The sequence below is a fragment of the Cygnus olor genome, chromosome 23 (assembly GCF_009769625.2).
Source record: "Cygnus olor isolate bCygOlo1 chromosome 23, bCygOlo1.pri.v2, whole genome shotgun sequence".
Lineage (NCBI taxonomy): Eukaryota > Metazoa > Chordata > Aves > Anseriformes > Anatidae > Cygnus > Cygnus olor.
In genome coordinates, this window is record NC_049191.1 from 1253660 (window position 1) to 1277924 (window position 24265).

At 53.2% G+C, this 24265-nt stretch overlaps 1 protein-coding gene across 12 annotated transcripts; it reads left to right on the forward strand.

Annotated features, from left to right (window-relative positions):
• Positions 1-210: 210 nt before the first annotated feature.
• PTP4A2 (protein tyrosine phosphatase 4A2) lies at positions 211-22596 on the forward strand. 12 transcript variants are annotated; one of them, XM_040535217.1, is made up of 7 exons: positions 211-257; positions 648-721; positions 12022-12676; positions 14261-14353; positions 18813-18943; positions 20990-21064; positions 22181-22596. In XM_040535217.1, exons 3-7 carry the CDS (start codon positions 12581-12583, stop codon positions 22287-22289), a joined length of 504 nt encoding a protein of 167 aa, XP_040391151.1. In that variant the 5' UTR covers positions 211-257; positions 648-721; positions 12022-12580; the 3' UTR covers positions 22290-22596. The 12 variants fall into 12 exon arrangements, with proteins under 12 accessions (XP_040391151.1, XP_040391158.1, XP_040391156.1 ...); XM_040535222.1 differs by lacking the exon at positions 211-257 and adding an exon at positions 330-503; XM_040535216.1 differs by lacking the exon at positions 211-257 and adding an exon at positions 331-355.
• The last annotated feature ends 1669 nt before the right edge of the window (positions 22597-24265 follow it).

Below are 24265 nucleotides of genomic sequence, written 5' to 3' on the forward strand. Positions count from 1 at the left end.
GCGCGGCTCCGCGCCTGCGCAGAGCGCCGGCCTCGCGGCCCGCCTCCCCCCTCCCCGCACCACCCCTCACGGGGCGCGCGTGCGCAGAGAGAGGGTGGCGGGTAAAGAGCGGAGCGCGCGCGCATGCGCAGTGCTGGGGCCGTGAGGGGGAAAGAGCTGCGTGTGGGGAAGGGAGCGCGGCGCTCTCGGCTTCGACTGCGCACGCGCAGCGCTGGCGGCGCGACATTAGTCCTGGGGCGGCGCGAGAATTGTCCCAGGTGACCTCAACGCGCGTGCGCACAGGCTGTGGCGCCGGGGGGGGGGGGAGCGGCTGCGCGCAAGCGCAGTTGGCTGCCCGCGCGGGGACGTCGCTGAGGTGCGAGGCGGCGGGGCCGGGCCCTGAGGGGACCCTGAGGGGCCTCTGAGAGGCCCTGAGCGGGCTCTGAGGGGGTCTTAGGGAGCTCCGAGGCCCAGGGAAGCAGCCGTGATCGTTTTCCCACTGAGGGTGCCCGCCCCCACACAGGGTGTGTCTGTGCGGGGTTCCGTTACCGTGGTTTTGGTTTTACGCTCACGGCCCAAAGCCACGGCCTTTATAGCTGGTGAAACCACGCGTACTTCGTCCCCTTAAGGACGCGAATCTCATTTGGTCTTTCCGTGTCTCGTGACAGGGCCCAGTTTGCAGCAGCCGCTCGTGCGGGGCTGGAGTCGATGTGCGTGGACAAACAGCCTCCGTCGGCAGCAGGTAACGGCGTGCCTGGACCCTGTGCTGCCCCCTCGCCTCCTGGGTGCTGGTTCTAAGCAGGACCTGCGCGCAGCCGTCACTCAGCAGTCAGTGCCTGGGTGCTTCGGTGCCCATAAAGCCTCGGCTCTGTAAGGGAGCTCCTGGTGTTGGCAGCTTCAGAGCTGCGTGGCTCCCTGACACGTGTGCCTAGTGTGTGCCTTCTCTGCCAGGTCCTTCCTCGTTCACACGCTGTCTCTTTCACCCCAGGTGTAAATCTTCAGTGTAATTTTGGGTATGTTTCACTGAGATTCTCTTTCCTTGCCTGTCCTGTCCTTACAGCTGCATTACTTGTAAATGCTGTGGCGCCTTCCTGGAGCCAGGCGGTGCTAGCTCTGCTCTTGGAAACGCTGTCCTCGCCCCAGGGTTTCCACCTGCTGCCTCGGTCATACTGTGCACGCGCAACTTTCCCCTTGCTGCAGCCAGCCCCTCTGCCGTGCTTGTGCAGCTGTGGGGGAAGGCTGCCACCAGCCATTTGATCCGGACCCATCCCTCCCATAACTTCAGCAAAAAGAGATCCACGTGGCTTTCCTAGAGTTTAATTTCTAGAGGAAGGTTGCCCGATGGGGCCCTGGTCTGGAAGTTAGGAAATCTGGGACCGGTTTCCAACTCTTTCCAGGCTTCTTGAGTGGAACTGGACACTTAACCCGTCAGTTCCCCATCTGTAAATTGAGCTGCTGCTACTTCCTTTGTCCTCGGACTGCTCGATCTGCTGGGGCGCAAAGGGGCAGAGATGTGTCTGTTACGACCTTGCGGAGCCCACAGAGAGAGCAGCGCAGCCCTGAGCTCAGCCAGAGCCTCCAGCAGCCACTGAAAAAGAGTCGCAGGGCGTTAAAATGGACGCGGTGCCCTCCTGATGGGGCAGGGCGACGGGCAGAGGAGCGACAGCTTTCCTCTGGCCGAAACCGGGAGGTGGGTCCGCCGCAGGGACGGCGGGGGTGCAGCCAGGAGCCGGCAGAGCAGCGCCTTTGTTGCGCTGCTCCCCAGGAAGGGGCCCGGTGGGCCGGGGCACCGGGCGCTATGCAAATGGTGTGCGTCAGCGGCCCCGCCGGGCCGAGGGGCCCCGCCGAGGGCTTCCTGCGGGCGCGGAGGACACAGAGGCCGCCTTGTTCCAGCCCCCTCGCTCGGCCGCAGCAGCGGCGATGCCGGCGGTGACGGCCCGCCCGCCCTGCCCCCGGCCCCTGCTCCGGTAACTTGGTCTCGGCAGGCAGGGGAGGCGGCGGTAGGCTGCGGCTCCCGATGAAGGTACTCCTTACGGGGTTAACGGGCGCTGCCCCGGGGCGCTGCGCGAGCCCAGCCCCCGGCCGAGCGCTTCCCCCCGCCGGGAGCCCGGAGCGGTGTCCGGATGCCCTCTAGCGGGGCCCGGCCCGGCGGCGGCTGCACCCGCGGGGCAGCTGCGGGGGGAGAGGAACCGAACGGCGCTGGGCAGAGCCCCGCCGGGGCGGTGCCGCCCTCCGCAGCCCCCAGCTGCGGGCTCCCGGGGGCGGCTCCGCCTCGGTCCCCCCGGGCTGCCCTCGGCGGGCACGGGGCCGGGTGGGAGGCAGGGGCAGGAGCCGGGGGCGGAGCGGGGGAGCGGGGAGCGGGGCCCGGAGCCGCGCCGTGCCCGGTGAGGCCGCCTGGGGGCCGGTACGGCCCCGTGCAGCCCGGTCCGGTACAGCCTGGTACGGCCCGGTACTGCAGCCCAGGTCGCCTCCTTCGGCCCTCAAGCGCCACGTGGCCGGGCCGGGGAGCTCCGGGTCCCGTTCTCCGCCCCCGCCCCGCTCTCTCGTGCCGGCCGCTCCGCGTTTTGAGGCAGTTTTGGGTTTTTTCCCCCTTTTCCCTTTTTTCTCAATGGGAGCGGCCGCGCCCGCCAGGCGGAAGGCGTGGGAACGGCGAGGCGGGCCGAACCACCGGGCGGGGGGGGAGCGGGCCGTACCACCGCCTCCCCGCGCGGGGGCGGTGGTGCTGGCGTGGAAGGGCCGGCGCGCACGTGGGGCCGGAGGGCGAGTCCAAGTGCGGCGGGGGGGCGGGGCGGGGCCCAGCGACCCCCCCCCCTCGCTCCCCCCCCCCAAGGGCTGCCCGGGAAGGGCCGGGCCGGCGCCCAGGGGGCGGGGCGGGCCGTACCACCGCACCCACCGCGCGGGGGGGGGTGTCGGCGCTGCGGTGATGGCGGCGGGAGGGCGGTGGCGGCTCCCCACAGCCCCGGAGCGGGCTCCGCGTTTGGTTCCGCGCCTCCAGCCCGGTGAGCGGCGGCGGGGCTCAGCGGCTCCTCGCCGCGCTGCTCTCTTCACACCCACGTTCCCGGAGCACCCCCGCGCTGGTTGCAGATGGTCTCTCCCGGCGCGCAGAGCCGGGGCGGGCGGGCCGTACCACGGACGCCCCGCGGGGGGGAGGGGGAAGGGGGGTAGGAGGAGGAGGAGGCGGGGAGGCTGGGCCGTACCACGCGGCGCGGGGGGGCGCGGCCTGTGCTCCAGCAGCGTCCGGCGGCGCGCGGGCTCCCGGCTCCCTGCAGCAGCGGCCGGGCCCCGGAGGCCACAGCCCGGCCCCGGCCCCGGCTCCGGCCCCGCCGCCTCCCTCCCTCCCGCCCGCCCGCCCGCCCGCCGCGCCCCTTCCCGCCCCCCTCCCGGCCCCGCTGCGTGGGAGGCGCCGGCCCCGCTCGGCAGAACGCCGACCGCTCAATGCCCGCGGTGAGGGGCCCGCGGCGGCGGGGGGGGGGGCGGCGGCTGGGGGGGCAACGGGTGAGGAGGGGCCGCGGGAGGCCCCGCAGCCCCCGCCCCGGGGCGGGCCTGGGCCGGGAGGGGGGGTGTGGGGGGGGGCTGCGCTGCTCCCCTCGGCTTTTTGGGGGGGGTTCCGGGAGGGGGGGATGGGCCTGGGGGGGCCGCGGGGCGGCTGGGAGCCCGTAGGGGGCCTGGGGGGCCGTTGGGTTCTGGGGGGGGGGGGCTCTGCTGGGAGGGGAGGGGAGGGGGGGGGGGTGGGTGGTCATGGCTTGGGGGGGCTCCGTGGGGTTTTCCTCCTTGCCGGCCCCCCCAGGAGGCGGTGGGTTTGGGCCCCCCCTGTCCTGGGGGTTTGGGAGGGGGCCGGGGGTCACCCCTCACCTGCGGGACGGGGCCGGTTTGGGGGCCCCCTGGTCACAACCCCCCCCCCCGGGCAGGTTTTTGGGGACACCGGCGGTTACGGGACCGGGGGGGGGGGCTCCCCTCCCCTACGGGGTTGGGGTGAGGGGGCCCCACGGGGCGGTTTGGGGCAGCGGCTGTGCCTCGTACCTGGGCCTGGGGTGCTCAGGAGGGCTGTTCGCGGCCTGCAGCGAGGGCGGAGGTGGGGAGAGGGCCGGGGGGGCGCATGGGGGCTTGTACCGGGCACGGGGGGGGGGGGTGGGGGTGCCTGGAGGTCTCAGAGGTGGGGGGGGGGTCTTGTTGGTGGGCGTGCGGGGGTGGGAAGCGAGTTGGAGAGGGGGTGGGAGGCCGGCGGGGCCGGCTGTGCGGAAGGGAGCCTGCCTCGTGTCCGCCCCGGGGGCGGCCGGGGAAGGGGAAGGGGAAGGGGCTTCGCCGGGAGCCGGGGAAGGGGAAGCGCGGGGGGGGAGAAGGCCTGAGCCGGGCTGGGGGGGACCTCTTCCAGCCGGGGGAGGAGCTGGGCAGGAAGGGTGTCCGGGATGTGGTGGCTTTCCTGGGGCTTGAGCGGGGGGCAGGGTTGCGAGTGCCGAGGCCGGGCTGTGGAGCTGGGGAGAGGGCCGCCCGCGGGAGCTGACGGCGGGACGGGGGCCGAGGGTGCCGGGAGCGAAGGGCCGAGGCGGGGAGCGGTGTCTGTCCGTGCTGGGTGCGGCTGGGGTTCGCCCGGCGGTGGGGGGCCGCGGGTCCGGGGGTGTCGCTGTCGCAGCAGCGGCCCCTGTGCCCTCGTGGGGAAGGCTCCCGGCGAGGTTGGGTCACGGCCTGCGTTTTCCCTCGGGGCAGCTGCGTGCTGGTTGCTCTCAGCGTGAGGCGGAAAGTTGGCTCCTAACGGCGACCGTATAAAGGGAAAGCGGCCTCAGAGCTCCCCGAACGAAGCGGCCGGGTTCTGACTCAGAACTGCAGTTAGTATTTAAAGGAGGGAAAAAAAAAAAAAAAAGATAAACCCACCGCCAGCAGCAGCCTAAAAACTCTATCTTCTTATGACTCAGCGTGTAGAAATACTTCGAGCTGGTGAACTCAGCTGCTGGAAAGGAAAGGTCGCCGGGAGCTGGAGCTACGGGGAGGCGGCTCCCGCGTTCGTAGGGGTGCGCGGCCGGGGCTGCTCGCGGGGTCTGGCTGGGATGTTGCTGCCTACGCCCCTGGGGAAGGCGGGTTCTGCCTCTGTCCCTCGGCACGGGGACGCCGGCGCGGGGCTGCCCTGTGGCCGCAGCCGGCTGCCTCGCTCCTGCCGCCGGACTTTGCCCCGTGCCGGAGCCGCGCTGGGGAACGGCCGGGCGGCCTCCGCTGCCTCGTCCTGCCAGAGCCGGGCCGCGCCGGCCTCCTGCGAGGGCACGTTTCCGTCCTTGGCTCGAGGAGGAGAGTCCCCAGCTGCAAACACAGCTCTTGAGGTGCCGCAGGGCGAGCGGGGGCGCTTTGGAAGCCGTGCGGGTTGTGTTGTGGCGGTGTCTTCGGAGGAGACCTGCGGGTGATGTGCGGGGGCGCTGGCAGAGGGAACTCTGCGGTGCCTGTTGGACTTGGACTAGTCTGGCCGCGTGTTTGCCTGTTAAAGAGCTGGGATGTGAAACAGCTCTGACCATCCGGGCTGGAAATTGCGCTCTGACACACGTGAATCGCAGCGCGAGGCCAGGCTGGCACCTGCAGGCCGGTATCCGAGGCGGATATCCCGAGAACAAAGTGCCTTCAGAGCGGCTGCTGGCTTCAGGGTCGCCTCGCGGCTCTTTTTGCTAATTGTGAAGGGCGAAAGGAGCCTGAAATCTCTTGATCCCTTCTTCTCTTCTAACCTCGAGTGCCGCGTTGCTGTCTCTCCTCAGGGCGCTGTTGCACGTATCTGTGCTCCCCCTTGTTTCTCTTCTTCGTGCTAACAAGTTAAATTCTTTCTGGTGATCTACGCTGAGAGCCTGGCTCTGCTCGAAATAACGCACCGTGGATCTTAACAGTTGTGACGTTGAGGACGTGCAGTGACATCTATCAGCAAGCCTCGGTTTCGGTTCCGAGGCTGGCTTTAACTGCCACAGGAGCGTGGACGAGGAGCCAACTCTCCACGAAGTCACTTTTCCAGCAGAGGTAGATGGCAAATTCAAAGTGAGATGAGTAAGATGCAAGTAATTTGGCTCCGTAGCTTCACGGAATAATATCCCTGTTGCTGTGCGGTTGGAAATCGCTTTCAAGTCCTGCTCGACTTGTTAATGTTTTTTTTTTCTTTAGATACTTGATCCTAAAGTGTGGGAATGTTTCCTCCGAACCGCTGGGGAGGCCGGTGACCCGGCGGTGTATTTCCAAAAGCCAGCAGTTGATGCAGCTCAGCTCACCCTGCTGGTGTTCAGAAACTAGTTTAGAGTCACGTAACCGTGAGGTGTCGGCTAAAAGTTACTTTTGATTTTAGGTTACTAAGTTAAGTGCGATTTTTTGGTTTGAAGAGGATAATAGCGAGCTCGGATTCCTCCTCCTTTGGGGGGGGGATTTGGTTTACACTTCAAACGCTTCTGCTAACTTCAAACTTTTTGGGTATGCAAGCAATATTCAAATGTGTCTTCTGAAGGATTTTTTTAACCAGGTGGTGGGTGGGGAAGGCGTTCAAAAAACTCCCCAGTGTCGGACCAGCCTTGCTAAGCGGCGAAGCAGGTTCTGTCTCACGGGGAAGGAAAACGCCGCAGCGCCACGCACGCGTGCCGGCCCTGTCCGAAGGGCCCGGGGGCTGTGCCTAATCGCTTCGCCGCCGAGCTTGCCAGGATGGTCTTCTCCGTGCGCTGATGCCTGCGTTGGAGATAGCGGTTGGACCTCACCCAAACCGAAGGATGAACGTTTTGTGTGCGGTGCCCGAGTTTTGGCTCTCTTGCGGGGTCGTCTCGCACGGCACATCTGACGCTTCTTACCGCTTCCTGATGCGTCGCTTTCAGATTGAGACTTTTTTTTCTTTTTCAATCTGGACTTTTTTTGTAATCTTGCAGAGGCAGATTTGTATCTGCTGCTGTCGGTTTTACGGCCTGGGACGGAGCGACCGGGGTAGCGCAAAAGGAAACGCATGAGTCACCGGCAGAACTTGTCAGCGCGCGGGGAGGGAGCTCCGCCGCGGGGGTGGAGAGGGTGGAACAGTCAGATTTCTGACCTCACCCCTCTCGAGGCACGTGTCGTCCCGAGCAGGCTTCCTTCGGAGCGTGTTCAGGAACTTTTTTCCAAGAATGCTAGCGCCGGAGTTTCTCTTCTCCGCGTGCTAGGGGAGTTGGTGCTTTGGAAAAGGTGGTCGCGGTTCTTAGCGTGTTCAGGCCGACTGCTTTTGGGGCTCTCGCTGAAGCCCTTCCTTCAGGGCTGGGTCTTCAGGACGTTTCTGGTGGGGCATGGGCGCAATGCGGGTCGCTCGGAGGGGCGATGCAGGAAGGGGAAGTGAAAAGCACAACGCGTAGCGAGCGTCGGGAAAAGCAGGGCCGCAGCGCCCTAGCAGGGTGGAAATTTTCACCGTCGGGTTTTGCACCGGCGGCGCAGCGTGGCGCTGATTTCACGTGTGCGAATACAAACCACAGGAATGAGGTTTTATTGAAGAGGAAAAGGAAAAAAAAAATCAGCAGCTCGTTACCTAATGTCATTAGCGTTGAACGTGAATTCCCACTTACGGGGCAAAGCGAGCGGAGGCGCTTTCAAAATACCGGTCTCCAGACACCGAAGTGTTCTTCTAACGCCGACCGACAAATTAGCGGGCTTTGCTCCGCATCCTGTGCTCCGGCTTATTTTGAAAGGTGATCCGGGTGACCTTTCCAGAGGTATCTGTGTTTTGCAATCCGGGGAGGCTGCAGCTGTTGCGGGCTGTTGAGCTGTCGCCGCGCAGCTCAGGAAGCCCTTCTGGCCGCGTGCTTGGGAGGTGGTGGGACCGGGAACTCCCTTGTCCCTTGTTAATGCTTTTTTTTTTTCCATCAGATCCGTGTCCCCGAGCTTGCGCAGCTCCAGTACGGGAGGGAAGAGCCCTGCTGAAGCGTCTGATTCAGGAGCCAGCGCGCTGCTGGGCAAGACGAGCGCTGTAGCTGGGCTGGTTTTCTCCTTGAGGCAGTCTCGAGTCAGGTTTCTGTCAAGTCAGGAATTCATTCAACTCTTCTCTCTGAATTAGCTAGCTAGCCTAAATAAACAAACAGGGGTGATTAATGCCTGCCCCTCGCTTACATGGTGGGGATATTCGTAGGATTTTGGGACGTTCTTCTCAACTCGGCCCCATTAGGCTTCGTCAGGCGTTCCCCGCAGGCAGGGCCGCGAGCTCGTGGTGGAACTTAAATGAGGCACGGCTGGAGGTGCAGGGACTGTCACAGCCCGCTGAGCCTGGCTGGGGAGATAGGCATCTCGATTGATGGTTATTCCCTGATGATTAAGTTAAACGACGTCAGGAACTAACTGCCAGGCGTTTCCAGCTCCTCTCAGCTGCAGGAGTCGCTGCCGCTGCTGCCCCTGTTCCCCTCCTCTGGTTCCTGACGGAGCTCTCGCGCCCCATTCACCGCGTGGATGAGTGAGATGTCTGCTCCCTGCCTCAGACCAGCCACAGAAAGGGGGTTGCGCCCCGCTCCGCCTCACTTTCCAAGGGTAGGAAGAGGAGTAATCGGCCAAAAACCCATTTCTTGCGTTATGTTGTGCCGCCGTCGTTGCTGTTGGTCGTCATCGCCCTGATGGCGCGCAGCCCTCCTGGGATTTCGAAGTGGCGACTCGCTTGCTGACACCGGGAGGGAGAACTTTGCAAGTGTTTACCTGGGGAGCTGAGAAGTTTCAGACAACGGGGTTTTTCCTGTTTGTCGTTCTCCTAATTAGAAGCCCGGTTCTCACTAAACTTGAGCTAACGTTTGCAGTTGAAGTCACGGGAGGAAGGGACGTCTGTGTCAGCAACCAGGCTGCGTTAAAAATAGGATCGGGCGCTACGTAAACTTCTTATCCTTCTGGAAATCGTTTTTCAGACTTAAATACAGCGCTTTACATTTTTAATCACTCCTGAGCCATTAGGTAATTAAATGCTCTAGTAACATGCCTCCGGGGAAGGTAAGGTGGTGTCGTTCCTGCTCGGCAGATGAGTCAAGCTCCTGGAAGCAGCTTGGTCAAGGTCAGCCAGGAGCAGTCGCAGATCTGAGCGAAGGGCTCGAGCTGGTGATGCCCTGCGCCACGCTTCGTGTGCTGGAACCTGTCAGCTCCCCGCGTCCTGCCTTAATGGCTCGGTAAATAGTTTTTAAAAGACATCTTTCAAGTAATTGGGCTGAAATTCCCTCTGATCTGCTCGAGGGAGGAGAAGTGTAACAGTGCTGACCTGATTTGATGCGGCTCACGGCTCGGGTAGCGCTGGAGGAGGCTCCTCCGACCCCGTTATTGCTGCTGAAGAGAAAAATGTGTAAAGGATTTGTTTAAATATGGCACAGTCGCTCTTCCCCCCGGGGCGGTGTGCTCTGTAACGCTGTAAGCCGCTGGTACGCGGCTCCAAGCTCTGATCTCCTACACCAAGATGTGCTGATGACTGTTTTTGGTTTAAATCACCTTGTGCGGTCCTAAAAACTTGGTTTTGGGACTGCTTCTCTGGTGTAAGCCTTCAGGATGCGTCAGGTGGCTTGGGCCTATGTTTAAATCCGGGGAAAACCCCATCCCAGGATTTCTGTGGGAAAAAAAAAAAGTTTTCTGGCGTAGTTTTACAGGTGTGGGACACGTGTGGCTGCTGTAACTGTGGTGGTTCTGTGCTTGGTGTGTCACAGCCATTGCAGAGCCATCGCAGAGCGCAGTGCTTTGTAACGAACGTGGGATTCAGGAGTGCAGGTGAGGAAGTTGTGACAAATGTGCAAGAACTGACGAGCGAAAGGACCTGAATATTGTGTGCTTAGGTGGGACTCCTCCATGTGGGGGGAGGCTTTAATCCCGCAGTCGTTGTGCTGATAAAGTATTCCAGGATCCGCTTCTGAAATCTGTATTCGAGTCGCTCGGCGAGAACTGCTTTAAGGTTGGGGGAGGTTATTGGAAACATCTCTGGTCTTGCCTCTGGCAATCTAATTAATGTATTTTTTTGGCATTGAAAGCTGTTCTTGAAGGAAATAATTGCTGTTCGCTGGGTGATTTTTGACTTCATGTCAGTGAAAAAGGTAGTTTTGTACTACTTAATTTGACTATTTTAAAGCGAGGGTCTCATTAAAACATTGAGCACACCACAGGTTCGGGGTGTGAATTTCCAGGCGCGTGTGTTTCCCTAATTGCATTCGCTGCAGTGTGCCACATTGCCCTTTTTGTTCAAGTTACAGGTTCGTGACTTCTGGGCTAGTTTGGATTTTACTCAGCTGCTTTAAAACTCTTTCTTTAAAGAAGCAAAGTGTCTGCAGTGGGTCTCTGGCTTTATGCTTTTTACGTACCTTAGTTCTTTCTGCTTAAGGGTCTGTTCTGGCAACGCACTATTCCAAAATAGATTTCACCATTTGGTGGTTTCCCTGCCCAGCAAAGCTGGGTCCCTCCTCTGCAGATGAAAATTTGGTGCGCCTGAAGCCGCTCCGTACCTGCGAGGAGGTAACGAAGCTCGTTGCCTTCTGACTCCCTCGAAGACGTGACCCGTCACTGCCCTACTTCTGCGCGCTCGGGAATTTCACCAGGCCTAGGAGGGCTCGTCCTGTGAGCCGGCAGGAGGTGGGGGACGGAGCGGTGGTGTCTGAGCGAGATCTCAGCCTGCCGTGCCGACGTCACGGTACCTGAAAGCTTCGCCGGCATCTTCCCAACGAGCTCGGCTTTGAGCACGCCGCTTAAAAACAGCTGGGCAAAGCCTGGTTTCACCAGCAGCAGCAAAAGCCGGGTTGCTTACCGAGTATTTCAGCCTTAAACCTCCCCCTTAGGGTTAGTTCAGGTTAGCTCCGTCCTCTCTCAGCAGTCCCGTCAGCTCTCGCTGTTGCTAAACCAGCTGTGTTTGGAATCCTCTGCTAGGACTGGGAGCTGTTGCCGCTGCCTTTTAACGCTGCAAAGGGAGGGAGATAAGTCTGCGGGTAACTAAAAGTTACGGCAGCGCAGTGACCGCTGGCTTGCTTTGGAAATGACCGATTCCTGGAGGATGCCTCCCTGCTGCTGATGGCAGCTCGGTGGCACGGTGCTGGTGACGCTTCTGGGCTACCAGCAGTGTAAACGCCCTCCTCTTTCTGCTCGTAGTGCTCCTGCTGTTCAGAAAACGAAGCCATCGCGTTGTGGCCACCGCCTGCGGTGCCGGGAGGCACGGCTGTGCCCGAGGTGCTGGGTCCAGCTCGGGGCTGGGGCTCTCGAGGCTGCGGCGACAGCTTCAGGTTTGTGCGTTGGACGCAGCCGTGTCCCGTCTGGTCCAAGCAACGCTTCGGAAATGCAGGCAGGCCTCCCTCTCGTCGAACGGAGAGCTTTGACTCGCGAGTGGTTCGTTAACTTGGGAGTGGGTCCTCGAAACCTGGCGCGAGGCAGAGAGCTGGGACGGCGAGCGAGCTGCCTGCGAGTGCCACGGCCCCGGGAGTTGGAGTCCGGGCTGGGGCATCGCTCACAGCTGCCGGCCCTGCCTCCGCGACGGCGCCTTCGCTTTCTGCTTGCCCTGATGGGCTTCGGGCTGCCTCGAGGTGAACGCTTGTTTTTGTTGGGCTTGGGAGTTGTTGGTTTTCCATTATCCTGCTCGCTCTGAACATAATGACTTAAAAAAAAAAAATGTTAATTTTGGTGTAATTAGCATCCTGTTTACCTCCTGCTCTTTATGACCTCGCTTGTTGGAGGCGTTAGTCACTGGCAGCGTGTTGTTCTGGGCAGTTTTAGTCATGCCTGTTTTCATAAATCGTCCGGAGTGGTAGGCGCTTGAATCAATGGTGCAGTTTGTGTAGGATTAGCCTGCTGCTTCCTCTCAGACGCTTACAGGCGGCAGCTGCACAGAGGCTTCTCCTGAACTGCTCGTCATTTCGGGGCTCTTCGTGCAGCGTTGATCAAAGCCTAAAATCTGAGGTGATCGGAATCCTCCACGGGAGGAAAGGAAAGCTGCTTCGTGCTACGCTGAAAGAAATGGCTGAGTTGGTATCGACTAATTTCAAAAGCTCATACCGCTGCTAATAGTTTAAAGCTTCAGGATCGTTAATAGTTGGCGCTTCTGGAATTTGAAGCGGGAGTTCCTCTTACGTGGTGTTTTCTTCTTTCCAGGTGTTCTGTTGGAATATACGTCGCACATTTATGGCGATTCTGAGCGTGAGGGCAGACTTCTGCCAGGCCCAGCACAGCATCCTGGCTGACAAGTGAGCCGAGAGCGGGGGGTTTCACGTGCCATAATTACTTTGCCTTGAAGATTCCAGACACAGCGAACACAAATATATGGGATATCTTCTGCCCATTGGAAGCATATTCCTTTTACTGACTCTAGCAAAACTAAGCGTCAAGAAAACAAAGTGGAGAGAAAACCTGCCCTTACTTTTTTGCCTCACCAGTGCCTAAATGTAGAACAGGCTGCCTAGTCTTGCATGTAGTCAGAATTCGTGGAGTCTGAAGGATACCACCTGCAGCAACTGAGGCCGAAGTTGAATTCAAGTGGATTCTGAAGCAAACCTGCTTTTCTAGAAGCGAAGTCTCTAAGGAACAAACACGTCGAAGCAAGCTCTGATCAATCCCAGCCATTTTAGTGGTCTTTTTAATGTTTTCTGCTGTGAAACGTTTCCAAGGTTATTGATTTTTTTTTTTTTGCCCCTCACGCATTTTGTTTGCCATTATGAACCGTCCAGCCCCCGTGGAAATTACCTACGAGAACATGCGTTTCCTGATCACTCACAACCCAACCAACGCAACCCTCAGCAAGTTCATCGAGGTAAGGCAGGCAGATAAAACACCATCCTTCTTTCCTTCTGGGTTCCTCGCGTGCTCGTCGTTTCTGTAGAATTATTCACACCTGTGGTTCACAAAGCTTTGACTGTGTTACTTGAACCAAGGCATTTTTTTCTTTGATATATTTCTTAAATACGTTGTTGACATTCTCTTGACAGTATGAGAGTTCTCTGATTACTTTTTTTCCAAATCTTGCACCTCTTTAAGTAAGAGAGACTGGGTGAGCTTCCATTTCAGAATGCAGCCCTGCACCCTTGCCATTGTTCTTGTCCTGGCTTCTGAAGGACTGCGTGTTCTGTGCTCTAAACATAATTTTTCATTAAATAATACGGTGCTTCTAATATATTGCTCATCTTTTGGCTTTTAAGGTAGCAATTAATGGAACTGTAACTGATTTCTGAACTTCCTCGTCCCTTAAAGTAGGATTAAGCGCAGTGCTTACACTGATGTTTAGTTTCTGGGCTATTTTCCCAGACTGCCCCGCTGATCCCAGAGCTGTCCTTTCTCAGGGACAAATGCTGGCACCTGAAGCACCTGACAGCTGCCTGGGTCTGACTGTGGGAGGAGTCCGTTACGAGGGACGGTGAAACAGAGCATTACTGACACAATAAGGTCTTAAATACAGCAAAACTTAACAGTCATTTGACCTGAAAAAATAGCAAATAGTTTCATCTACTACACGTACACTATCTGCCACCGAAATAGTAGTACGGTGTATTTCTGCACTCCAGCTTGCTCCAAACCCGCTGTATCTTTGTGCCCTTTGTATCCAGAGGACTTTTATCTTGCCTGCGTAGGCCCTTTTCATTCCCAAGAGATCCTGTCATCTGATACTGCTGTCTGACTGCAGCAGACTTCCATCACTTAGCAGCCTGCTCTTCACCGTGAGTCCGCTCATACATTAGTGGTTAATTTGTTCTGAAAGCCGCATTTTTTAGTCTCTGTTTTTTCAGACTGTGGATTGTCTTCCTTTATTAGGAGGCTTGAGTCTGGAATAGATACTGCTAATTGTTAAAAGTCATATTGACTCAGTCCAAACACGAGAGGAAATTCTGCTCGCTCTATCAACCTTCAAAGTGAACTGGAACAGCTTTTGTTTGATCTTCTGATTATTTATCTAGCACAATGTGCTACTTATAGCGCATTACAAGGAAGCTAGAGTATGGTGGTGTGTGTTCTGTTCCTCCCTGCCTCAAAATGTCAACACTGGCTGCAGCAACCAGTTCCAGGCTTCTATTTAAAGAGAAAAAGAAGCTGCATGGAGAGTATAAGCAGCTATTCTAATTTTGCTCTTACATATGCATTTTTTTCCACCCTGGCGTTTCCCCAGGGAGGAATAATTCGGGGGTGTTTCACGTTTATTCCTGTCACTTGTAGCCCTTATCCTAACGCAGGTCATAAACGCTCCTTTCACAGCTGGCCCTTGCTCCTTTGTCGTGCAGTCACCTGGGAGCTGTGCAGGTCGTACCTCTGGCGTGGTGTGAAGTCTTTACTTTTGCAGCTGATGAGAAAGTTCTTGAATTTCTCCTCCTGCCGGTGTGCTCACATGTTTTCTTTCTTCTTAAAGGAGCTGAAGAAGTACGGAGTGACAACCTTGGTGCGAGTTTGTGATGCCACTTACGATCAAGCTCCTATCGAAAAAGAAGGAATCCAGGTTCTAGTGAGTTGTCTTTACCACTGTCTATAAATGAGAATTGCTTGTCCACGAGGGCTGGGGGTAGCTTCGTGCTTTGGGAAGAGCTTATGACTGTTTCGGACTGGCCAAAAATTGTGTGATCCCCTGCATCAGACAAAGCTGGTCTTGAGAAATTCTCTGTGCTTCTGTGAAATGTGCCTGCTGATGAATTTCTACAGCCCGAGTGCTTTAGTTGGAATAGAAATGTCTGCTCCTGGGTTTCTGGATTTGTTGAGATGCTCAGGATGCATTTTAGTGATTAGGTTGATACTAATCCAAAGAGAAGTCACAGAACTTTGTTCCGTTCAGCCTTGTGTTTCACACAACCCTGCTCAGTCCTTTCCTCTCCACAGAGCACTTGTTGGCTTTACATTTGACCTTCCCAGGATGAAGATAAAGCTCCCTTCTCTCACGCTCAGAAGCTGCTGCCTGCTGAGCCCCCAGTGACACGGTGCTGGGTCGCTGCTTTTGTGTAAGACCCAGGTTTCCGTGGGCGCTTCATGGGGTCGGTGGCTGGGAGCACAGCGCTGGTGCTTCCCTGCCGGGCAGGTGGAAGGAAATCCTCTGCTGCTGCTCCTGTTCCTGCACAGCGACTGCCTGCGTTGGCTGCTACTGCTGGGTGTTCTGAGCATTTTTTATTATTTTATTTATTTATTTTTTAGTAGGTGTGTGTTTGAATTAACCTTGCAGGCAGTATTTTTCCAGGCAATACTTCTGAATTATTGCAGTGTGTTAGATAGAATCAGTTTATTTTACTGGGGTGAGTAACATTCTGTTGTGAGGCCAGAAATTGCATCTCGCCGCCTCCTTGCAGGTAGTCGGTCTTCTCCTGGTGCTGCTTGTTGTGTGTGCTGGGTGGCGGCTGTTGGGTTTTGGTTTTTTAATGGCTCAGTTGGAGGAAAAACTTCAGTTTTCCATTAGGAGAAAAGCTCGTGCTCTGGCGTATCCGTGAAATTCCACGTACAGGTCAGGCAGGTTTCTTGGCTCCTGGCCCTGGTAAGCATTTCCTCCGGTTCCAGGCAGCCACGTGTGCCTCCGTGGTGGTGGAAAACTCGGTCATTCCAGGGCTTCCAGGCCCCTCCGGCCGCGCGCTGGAATAGCATTTTTATTCCTTCTGGAGCTCTCTTGGGCTTAGGCACGCTGCGAATCCTCTAGCTGTGAGGCTTGTAAGCTTACCGGAGACTGGAAGGACAAACCTGTGGCGTGTAAGCCCTCGGAGCCCTGCTTTAAGATGGGGCTTAGGGGATGTCAGGTCCCGCGGCAGAGCAGGGACCCGAGTTCCTGCTCGGAGACCGAAGGGCAGTTTCCCCACGTCCAGCTCCGCGGATGGCATTGCTGCTCCCGATGGTCCCAGTCGTGATCTTGTCTTCGTAACTGACTGTATCGCAGCGGTGTTTGGCTGTGTGGGATCAGTTAACCAGTTGCTGACACGACCGTAGCTTTTCCTCCCCGTTAATGCGTGATTTTTCCAAACCGAGCCCCGCCGCTGTTCAGAAGCGGCGCTGAGCTACCAGCTGGCTGAAAAAATCCCCCATTTATTTAAAGCTAGTACTCGCCTGTAAAAATAACAAAGATTTAAAAACGCGGCCTGACGGAGCTTGGTGTCTGTTTTAAAACCGTCGAGGTCAGAAGCGTAGTGAGACCCCAGAGAACGAGAGCGTTTCAGCACAGCCCGCTCCCGTGCCGCGGTGCGGTGCCGTGCGGGGCACAGCGCGCAGATAGGTGCCTTGGCAGATGGCAGAGTGCGAAACGGGAGAGCGAGCTGCTCCGTGCCTGGCGTAGTACTACTGCGGGCGTGTTTATCAACAGAGATTAGGTCCCAGAGCCGGGCAGGGATGGAGTTAGGTTCTGGGGGTTTCTGTGCTGTTCTTACAGCTACGTTCGTGTGCGAGGCCTTGTAGTGTGAAAACGGTACGTCAGAAAAAGTGTTTTTCCTGTTTTGTTTTTTTTTTTCGCACTGACTAGCAGTTAAGGAGGGCTGCGATAGTCTTGTTTGTGGTAAGGATCTAGACACGTTTTGTGGTTCTGGATTTCTTTCCGCTCCGTGCTGTCGGGAGCGCCCCGGTAGAGCCGTGCCTTCGCTGCTTCTGCAGCCGGCTGCTGCTTCTGCCTCGCCACGGGCCCTGGTATCAAAGGTGGGACGGTCCCACGCTGGTGGCCGCGGTCTCACCCTGTGCAGATGCCGGCAGTTCTGCCGCACCTGGGCTTTGAAGAAAAGGGAACTTTGTGGCTTCACAGCCCTGGTGCTGCCCTGGGTCAGCCCCGCTCTGCGCCGCCGGTCCTGCGGACGTTGCTGGCTGACAAACCCGGCGCTGCTCTGCTGAGCAAGGCTGCTCCAGATAAAGGGTAAATAAGAGCTGCCTTCACTGCCTGTCGTCCTTCCCAGCTCCTGCAGGGTGGCAGGAGGCGCTGCGTTGTCTCTTGGTGCAAACTCAGCGCATCGTCCTGGCTGTTAATGGCTGCTTTGGTCGGGGAGCCCAGCGGCTTGTTTCCTCTGCTGTCTGACAGGTGCTCGGAGGTGTTGCTGGCAGAACTTGTAATTAGGGGAGGAAAAAAACACAGACCTGCAAAACTTGGTTGCTATTACTCCTCTAGTCCAGAATTACTCTTGTTCCCCGCTCTGGGCAGTGTCCCATCAGCGCCGCTGTCATGCCGGTGGTGTACCAGTACTGGGAGGTGATGCTCTCCCGAGAAACGAGGGTGGTCATTAATTAACTCTCAGCAGCACGTGCCTCGTGTGGACGTGAGGACTGACACGCAAACAAAAGTAATGCAATCACATACCGCATGTGGTCTGCAGGAAGGGATTTTAACCTAACCCAAAAGTAGGCCGCAGAATTGAAATGTAAATCCTGTTCTCTGCAGGTCGGGTTCAGAAGAAAGCATCTTGCAGCGGGTAAAGCCACTTCTCTCGACTGCCCAGGCGTTTCTCCCTGGGACAGCGCGTGACACGAGGACTAAAATAATACTGCTAGCAGAGTGTGATTGAGTGGAAAATCTTGTAAAAGCCTTTTATTGGAGAGAACAAGATTTACCTTATGATGTTGTTGTATAGCCTTTCAGCTTGCCGTGTTGTCCCAGGTATTTTTAGTTTCCTACTTCCTTTAAAAAGGAGTGCCGCAAGCTTTCAGACTTTGTCTTTCCGAATTAATCACATGTAAAGGGATTTCACTAACTTGAAGACTTCTGGTTTTGCGGTTCTGACAGATGTGCACCTTGCAGCTTTTTAACGGTTGCACATCTGTAGGGCTGCGATCCTCTGTGCTCAGCTCTACTTGCTGGTCGGGAAGCAGTGGGGTAGCAGTAAGCGCATTTCCAGGTGAAAGGTCTGGCGTTTTTTAAGCCTTCCCTTGTGCTTGTTCAGTTTTCACACGTTCTTGCAGGGTTCAGAGAATATTGCTTGACGTTAACCTGTTCTCAAGATACTGCTTGGAAAAACTCGATTCTAGCCAGCGAAGGAAAAGGAGGGCTCCTTTCCAAGCAGTTTCCCTTGCATTTTGGTTTTTGAAGAACACCAAACTCTGGTTATCAGTCTCTTTTGTGAAATCGCGGTGCAGTCTGCTAATGAAAAGCGCTAAATAACCACGAGGTAGGACTTCCCCCTGCATCTCGGAGTGCTCCTGTTACAGCACTCCCCGTGTCTGAGGTTGTGAAATGTGCTGTTGTGCTCGAAATACAGGACATGTGGTACCCCTCACAGCACAGGTTCCAGGGGGGAGCCGTGACCTCGAGAAAATGGGAAGCTTCTCACACGTAATTTTGGTTTCCAGCCATTTTGATGACATTAAAGGTGGCCTAGATAGCTTAAATATTGGCAAACCCTTTTATAGGCAGAAATGAAACTTTACATGCTGCTTTGTGGACTTTGCCATTGGCTAAGCACTCTTCTTTTTTGCTTTTAAATATGGTGTGGGGTTTTTTTTGGCTTGAGAATACCCAGGTAATGCTAAGTCTTGCTGCTTACTGGATGCACTGACAGCTGTGCAGGCTGTTTAATTTGAATCGTTATGGAGTACCATCTCCGCAGTACAAATAGTATTTTAAAAGGTTGACACAATCACAGGCAGAAGTTTAGAGTTCTCATCTGTCAAATATTTATTTGAAATGTCCATTGATTTTTGCACTTTTTTAGTAAAATGAGATTTCAAGGGCAGCTATTAAAAAAAAAAAACGATCATACAAGGAAGTTATTGTCAAGTTCTACTTAAATTTTATTGAAAAGCCTAATACAATGGTTGTTAAAAATTCAGTGTTGCATTATGATAGTGACGTGCAAACTTCTAACTAGAAAAATACCCACAAAAGTGATCAGGAAAGTATTCTGTAAATATTCATGTTGCCCCCTCCTGGTTATGGTTACCTTGCTGTTGCCTACGGATTGAAATGTGAATGTGTGCATGTGCTTCAGGAACATCTATAGCTGATATCTTTTTTTCCTTCAAAGGACTGGCCGTTTGATGATGGAGCACCACCCCCGAATCAGATAGTTGACGACTGGCTAAACCTGTTGAAAACCAAATTCCGTGAAGAGCCTGGATGCTGTGTCGCTGTTCACTGTGTTGCAGGGTTGGGAAGGTTAGTGCTCTGCTCTCGGGGTCTTCTGCTGGGCTCGGTTAGTCGACGCATTTGGGAGGTAGCTCATAGAAGCTGTTAGGTAAATGCCAGTATCTGTGTTTTGTCCCAAGTAGTGCTTTAAAGCATCATCATCACGATTGTGTCATTAAGCAAAAGAGATTTATTGCAGCTTAAAAATCTTCAGTAATTTCATAAGCCTGATCTAGTGTCAGAGGAAAAATGTGGAGTGATTGTGTAGGACACTTCTCTCAATCATGTATGACACACAGGCAATTAGAGGCGTTACTAGTTTGGAAGTGTTTGAGTTTCTGCTAAAACGAGGTCTCTTACGCTAGGTCTCTTACGCTTTTTGACAAATGCAATATACACGCATAGTACCGTTTCTAAGGCTGTACGGTTTTTTAAAATTTCCTCCTGTTTTCAACTCTACAGTATTAATCGTGGTAAATAAAAAAAAAAAACATTTAGAAAAACTGGTTCAACTATTGACTTTCTTACTCTAAAGTGGCTTCACCTCAGTTTTAGAGAAGGGTTAGGCTTTTATTTCTTGCTCGCATGCAGACGTGTGTTTCTCTTCTTCTCGCTACTCGTAATGTAACTTCCTTCTGTGGGAAGAACTTCCATTCAAGGTGAAATAAAAAGTGCTGCTCAGAAAGCTAAATGCAACCTTCATATTCCCAAGTGTAATCCCTAAGTGTTGTTCGTCCTAAAACTAGGACAAAATGGAGCCTAACTGCTAGTATTCTTACAATAGCCATGGGACTGTTAATATTTAAGGATCTGAATGAGTAGGCAAGAAAGGTGGATTAAAGAAAGTCAAGTATGAACAGAGTTGGAGTGCTTCAAGTTCTTAAATTTCCTCCTCTGGAGAGGAAGAGATTGGGGAAATGAAAAGGTGTGGAGAGAAATGGCCAATATTTAAAGAGACAAGAGCCAGCCAGGTAAAACCCAAGGCAATTAACATGATTTCTTTGTCCATTTCTGCTCTGAGGAACACCTTTAGGAAGGCGACCACGTGTAACAAGTGATATTAAACTGCCTTTTTTTTGCATAATGCCAGGCCAAACTGTACCAGAAGCTTTCCATCTTCTGTATATATTGCAGCCTCGTGTGGTGTATCTGTTCCTTACACAATTACCTTTTTGCTGTTGCTCTGAGACTGTTTGTGGCAGAGGGAAAAGGAAGAGCTTTACAGATTTAGCTTTAATCTGGGAAACTGTGTGCCTGTAGTAGGGCACTAAAACTCAACTATAGTAAATAGAGATATTTTTTTTCAAAACGACTTCTGAGATTTCAGATTTTCCCCTTGGAAAGTGAATTCTTCTGTTTATGCAGGTGCAGCGTGGCAGTGATAGTGAGTTGTTTCTCCTGCACTGTATTTTTATTTAGCTGTGAGTACAAGTTGTCCAACTGCTAGCACCTGTTCAATCCTTTACTGCTCTGCCACCAGAGGTGCCTGTTGCAGCTGTACGTGTTCAGCAGGGTGAACACCAATCCAGGAGACAGCCGATGTGTACTGTGATCTCGCCTTGTTGGAAAAGCCAGCTCTGTGCTCTGAACTGATCTCCTAAATGAGAACCCCAAAGTAGAAAGCTGTACTGCACTGCCACTGGAATGCCCAGTTCCAAGAGCAGCATGTAATAAATAAGATTTATCTGTAAAAGTCATCTGTTCATAGATCTGTCTCATGTACAGCTAAACCTAGTGTCGTAAGAAGCAAAATACATGCAGGTGATGTTACAGACTTCTTTTACCAAAGTAGAAAATTAGGTTATAGTGTGATGAGAAAGCATAAACATCTAGAACTATCGCTCCATGCCCACAAACACTAGGGAATGCTATTTGTGTGTGTGTGTGTCCACTGGAAACAGTGCTGCCTGCTAAAAGAAATTTCACATTAGATACTCAGCAGGCAAATGGCCTTCTGTAGATAACATTTAAAGAGGAAATACTTAAGCTGTTTGTTTATGGATTAATTTGATGCATTTTGAAGGATTCAATCTATTGTTTCTCCAGATCTTCCTTAAATATTGATTTTTCCTTTAGGGCTCCTGTCCTGGTTGCACTTGCTCTCATTGAATGTGGAATGAAGTACGAAGATGCAGTTCAGTTTATAAGGCAGTAAGTTAAGCTTCCTCATTCTCAAAATAAATTCTCGCTTTATGTTGTATTTGAACAGCATGCGTCTTCATAAAGGTTCGTTAGATTTTTTCACTTGTTTTCTAGTCGTAATATCCTGACAATATGGAACGTGACTTTGATGTTAATGCTGGAGGCGTGTGCCCTTTTTCTCTGCCTCAAGATGAGGATTAAAAAATGATATCCCTCCTCCTTTTTTTAAAATCTGGGCTTACATATTAAGCCATTGGACTAAGACCCAAAGCTTATGGAGGGGGAGGCAGCCTAGGCTAGGGCTGTGAAAATGGTGGCTGGAGTTGGATATTGCCTAATTGCTCCTCACTCAAAAAAATATAAATCTAGTGAGTTTGGACCCCCAAGCAGCTCGATTTCTCCAGCAAGTAGGTGAGCATCAGCACTCCTACAGGCGTTGCGCATGAGTGCGTTATCCACTCAGGAAATGTCAGCAGCCACCTTGTCTGGAAAATAGCAAAACTGGTAAAGGATGAGAATGCAGAGCCCTGTTGGTTTAGCAGTAACATCAGATCTTGAAATGAAGCCCAGCAGGTAAGATTGATGTTGAATGAGCTTTGTCAAAAAAGCAATTCATCCTCTTATGGATTCCCAGGGTCTCCAGTTATCCTTGTAAACTATATTGATGTCAACAGATCTTTCTGAACTTTTCCTTTTTTAAAAATTGCTTTTTATGTTCCTAGCTACAGTACCTTTCACATTGAGAAGTTCTTTTCTGAGCACCTCTTATGTATTTCTAACTGACTGTCATGGTCTTACTTAGCTAGTACAAGTAGCACGTGCGTCTGCAAGGAAAGGGTGACCTTGTGGTGTTCAGTGACTGCTGCTGGTGCTGGAAATAAACTCTCCCAATCCAAGAAAATATGCTGAAATTTGCTAATGGGATTTTGATTTCAGTATTGGCACGTAGGTAATGAGCTGTGTGTGCTGGTCTAGTTTCTTTCCTCAAAGTGTCAATGGATGCCAAAATATTGTTTCATGGATACAGAAAAGCTTTGGAACGGGGACTAATCTGCATTAGAATATATATGGTGACTGAAGCAGTACGTTTTCCATTGATATTAGCCTTCATTCTGTTTGTTTTAGGAAAAGGAGGGGAGCTTTCAATTCCAAACAGCTGCTTTACCTTGAGAAATACCGACCTAAGATGCGATTACGCTTCAGAGATGCCAACGGTCACTGCTGTGTTCAATAGAAAATCTCAAACGAAGGCAGAAGTTAGCATGGCTGTTTTCTGGACTCTTGGCACCTGGAAATGTGAATCTGGAATCAAACTACGTCATCAAATTAGTGGTGGAGTCAGTGCTCCTCAACCTCTGTCCTAATGGTGGTGATGATTGGAAAAAAATAAAAATAAAAAAAAATTAAGAGAAACATTTCAGTGAAGGATTGTTTTCTCCTTAAGCTGCAGTTTGAACATCTGCAAGGAGAAAAGAAAATCAGTTTCTGAACCTTCTGTATTTTTAACTTTTTAAGAAAAGAAATAAAGTAAATTTTATGTCTAAGGAAAACCAGCAGAGCATTGGCTTGTGCAGAAACTATTTTCTTGATTTGAGGAATACCCCACGATTAGGGCCTGATGCATTAATTCCAATAGGACTCTTTTAAATAGAGTTGCCTTTTTTTAAAACCTTGCTGAGAGCTGGCAGACAGACAGGAGGAGAAGCCTCTGTTGCTGTATGGGAGCAGTCTGACAGCCTTAAGCCCAGCCTGGGCGTCCTAGAGATTTGGTGATGTTTGTGTTGTATGTCTACATGGTGTTCAGACTCTGCAGGTGTGAGAAACTTCCTGGTGGGCTTTAACAGAAGACTCGTTGTCTGATATCTTTGGTGAATCTCCTTTATAAAGGCCTTTTCGGATTGGTGGGAGACAGTGATTTTAACTCCGTGTGCGTGTTTGTGTGTGTGCATGTGCGTGTGATTTTGTGTGTGTGTCTAAATCTTATTTCTCCAAAGAATTTGGCTGAAATGTTAATTGTCTTTCTGTTGTTAGATAGAAAATCTATCCTGGCAGAAGACTGGCGTTCAAAAGTGTCCTAGGTGAGCAAGGGGCAAGTCAGACAAGGAACTGAGATCAACTTACCTGTCATAAGGAAGAAGAAAAGGCTTTTTGCTGCTGTCCAGATTCTCTGCCTTTCTGAACACAGTAAATCAGGATTTGGGGGGAGGGTCTTATTTGTATTGTATATGAGGTGTAAAGATAGTATGCACACAGAAATGCTGTCCACGAAGAAATGCCTAGTGTGGGTCTCTTCCCAGACTAGCCCTCATGTACAGTTCAGTTTAACCACTGATTGCCTTGTTATTTTTTTATTAGGCTCTTTTGGAGGGAGAATCTCTAGTTACACACCAACATGCCTATCATGCATTTACCATTGGCAGACCGTAAACACGCTGATTTTGGAGTGTGGACTTGGCACCATGTTCTCTGTAAGGCCATTGATGATGTCTGTGAATTAATCAAGGCAAGTCATTTTACAGCCTCTACGAAGCAGTTTCAGCCAGGCTAGTTCTACCAAACAGACCTTAACATCGTGCCCTGCCCCTGTAGTCACCTCATGCTTTCGAGTTGACGTTGTAATATCCAGCAACTAAAGGCTTTGAATACAGGGCTGGGGTCATACTCTCCTGTGACACTTTGCTGTGGAGCACCAAAGGCTTTTGTTTGTCTGTGCCTGTAGTGGGTGTAGACTGGTACCCGTCTTTTACCAATACCTCAGCTGCTGGCTAAACAAACTGCCTTCACGGGATTTCTTCCTGTTCTAGAGTTCTGTTTTTAATTTGCAGCTTAACTGCGCAAACGTTTTCAGAAAACAAGTAATGGGCTTGTAGAAATCTATTCCTGGGAGGGGTTTTATAAATTTAAGCGAAGAATAATGGTACTCGTCAAGCCCCTCATTTTACAGATGTGCCGACAGACCTCTTCTGAGGTCCGTGGCTAGAAAACTGCACTCCACAACACTCAGTCTGCACCTGACTCAAGTTGTATTGTTGTACTAAGTTCCTTCCTCCTTTTAAGATGTGTAACGTTTCTGATTTCTTTAATAGATAAGAGACAAGAAAGTGTTTGTGATGTCAATGCCTACATTAGGGAAATAACGTATCTGGTAATGTTTGAGTCCATGGGGAAGGTAGATGACGCTGAAAGTATCTAATTCTGGCTTTTACCTTC

What these genes read in the sequence shown, in the direction of transcription:
- PTP4A2 (XM_040535224.1), top strand. Translation starts at nt 13,856, where the DNA reads ATGGTGGTGTGTGTTCTGTTCCTCCCTGCCTCAAAATGTCAACACTGG. An exon ending in AAGAAGGAATCCAGGTTCTA is followed by an intron (nt 14,354 to 18,812) that starts GTGAGTTGTCTT and finishes TTTCCTTCAAAG; the next exon opens with GACTGGCCGTTTGATGATGG. An exon ending in GCAGTTCAGTTTATAAGGCA is followed by an intron (nt 21,065 to 22,180) that starts GTAAGTTAAGCT and finishes TGTTTGTTTTAG; the next exon opens with GAAAAGGAGGGGAGCTTTCA.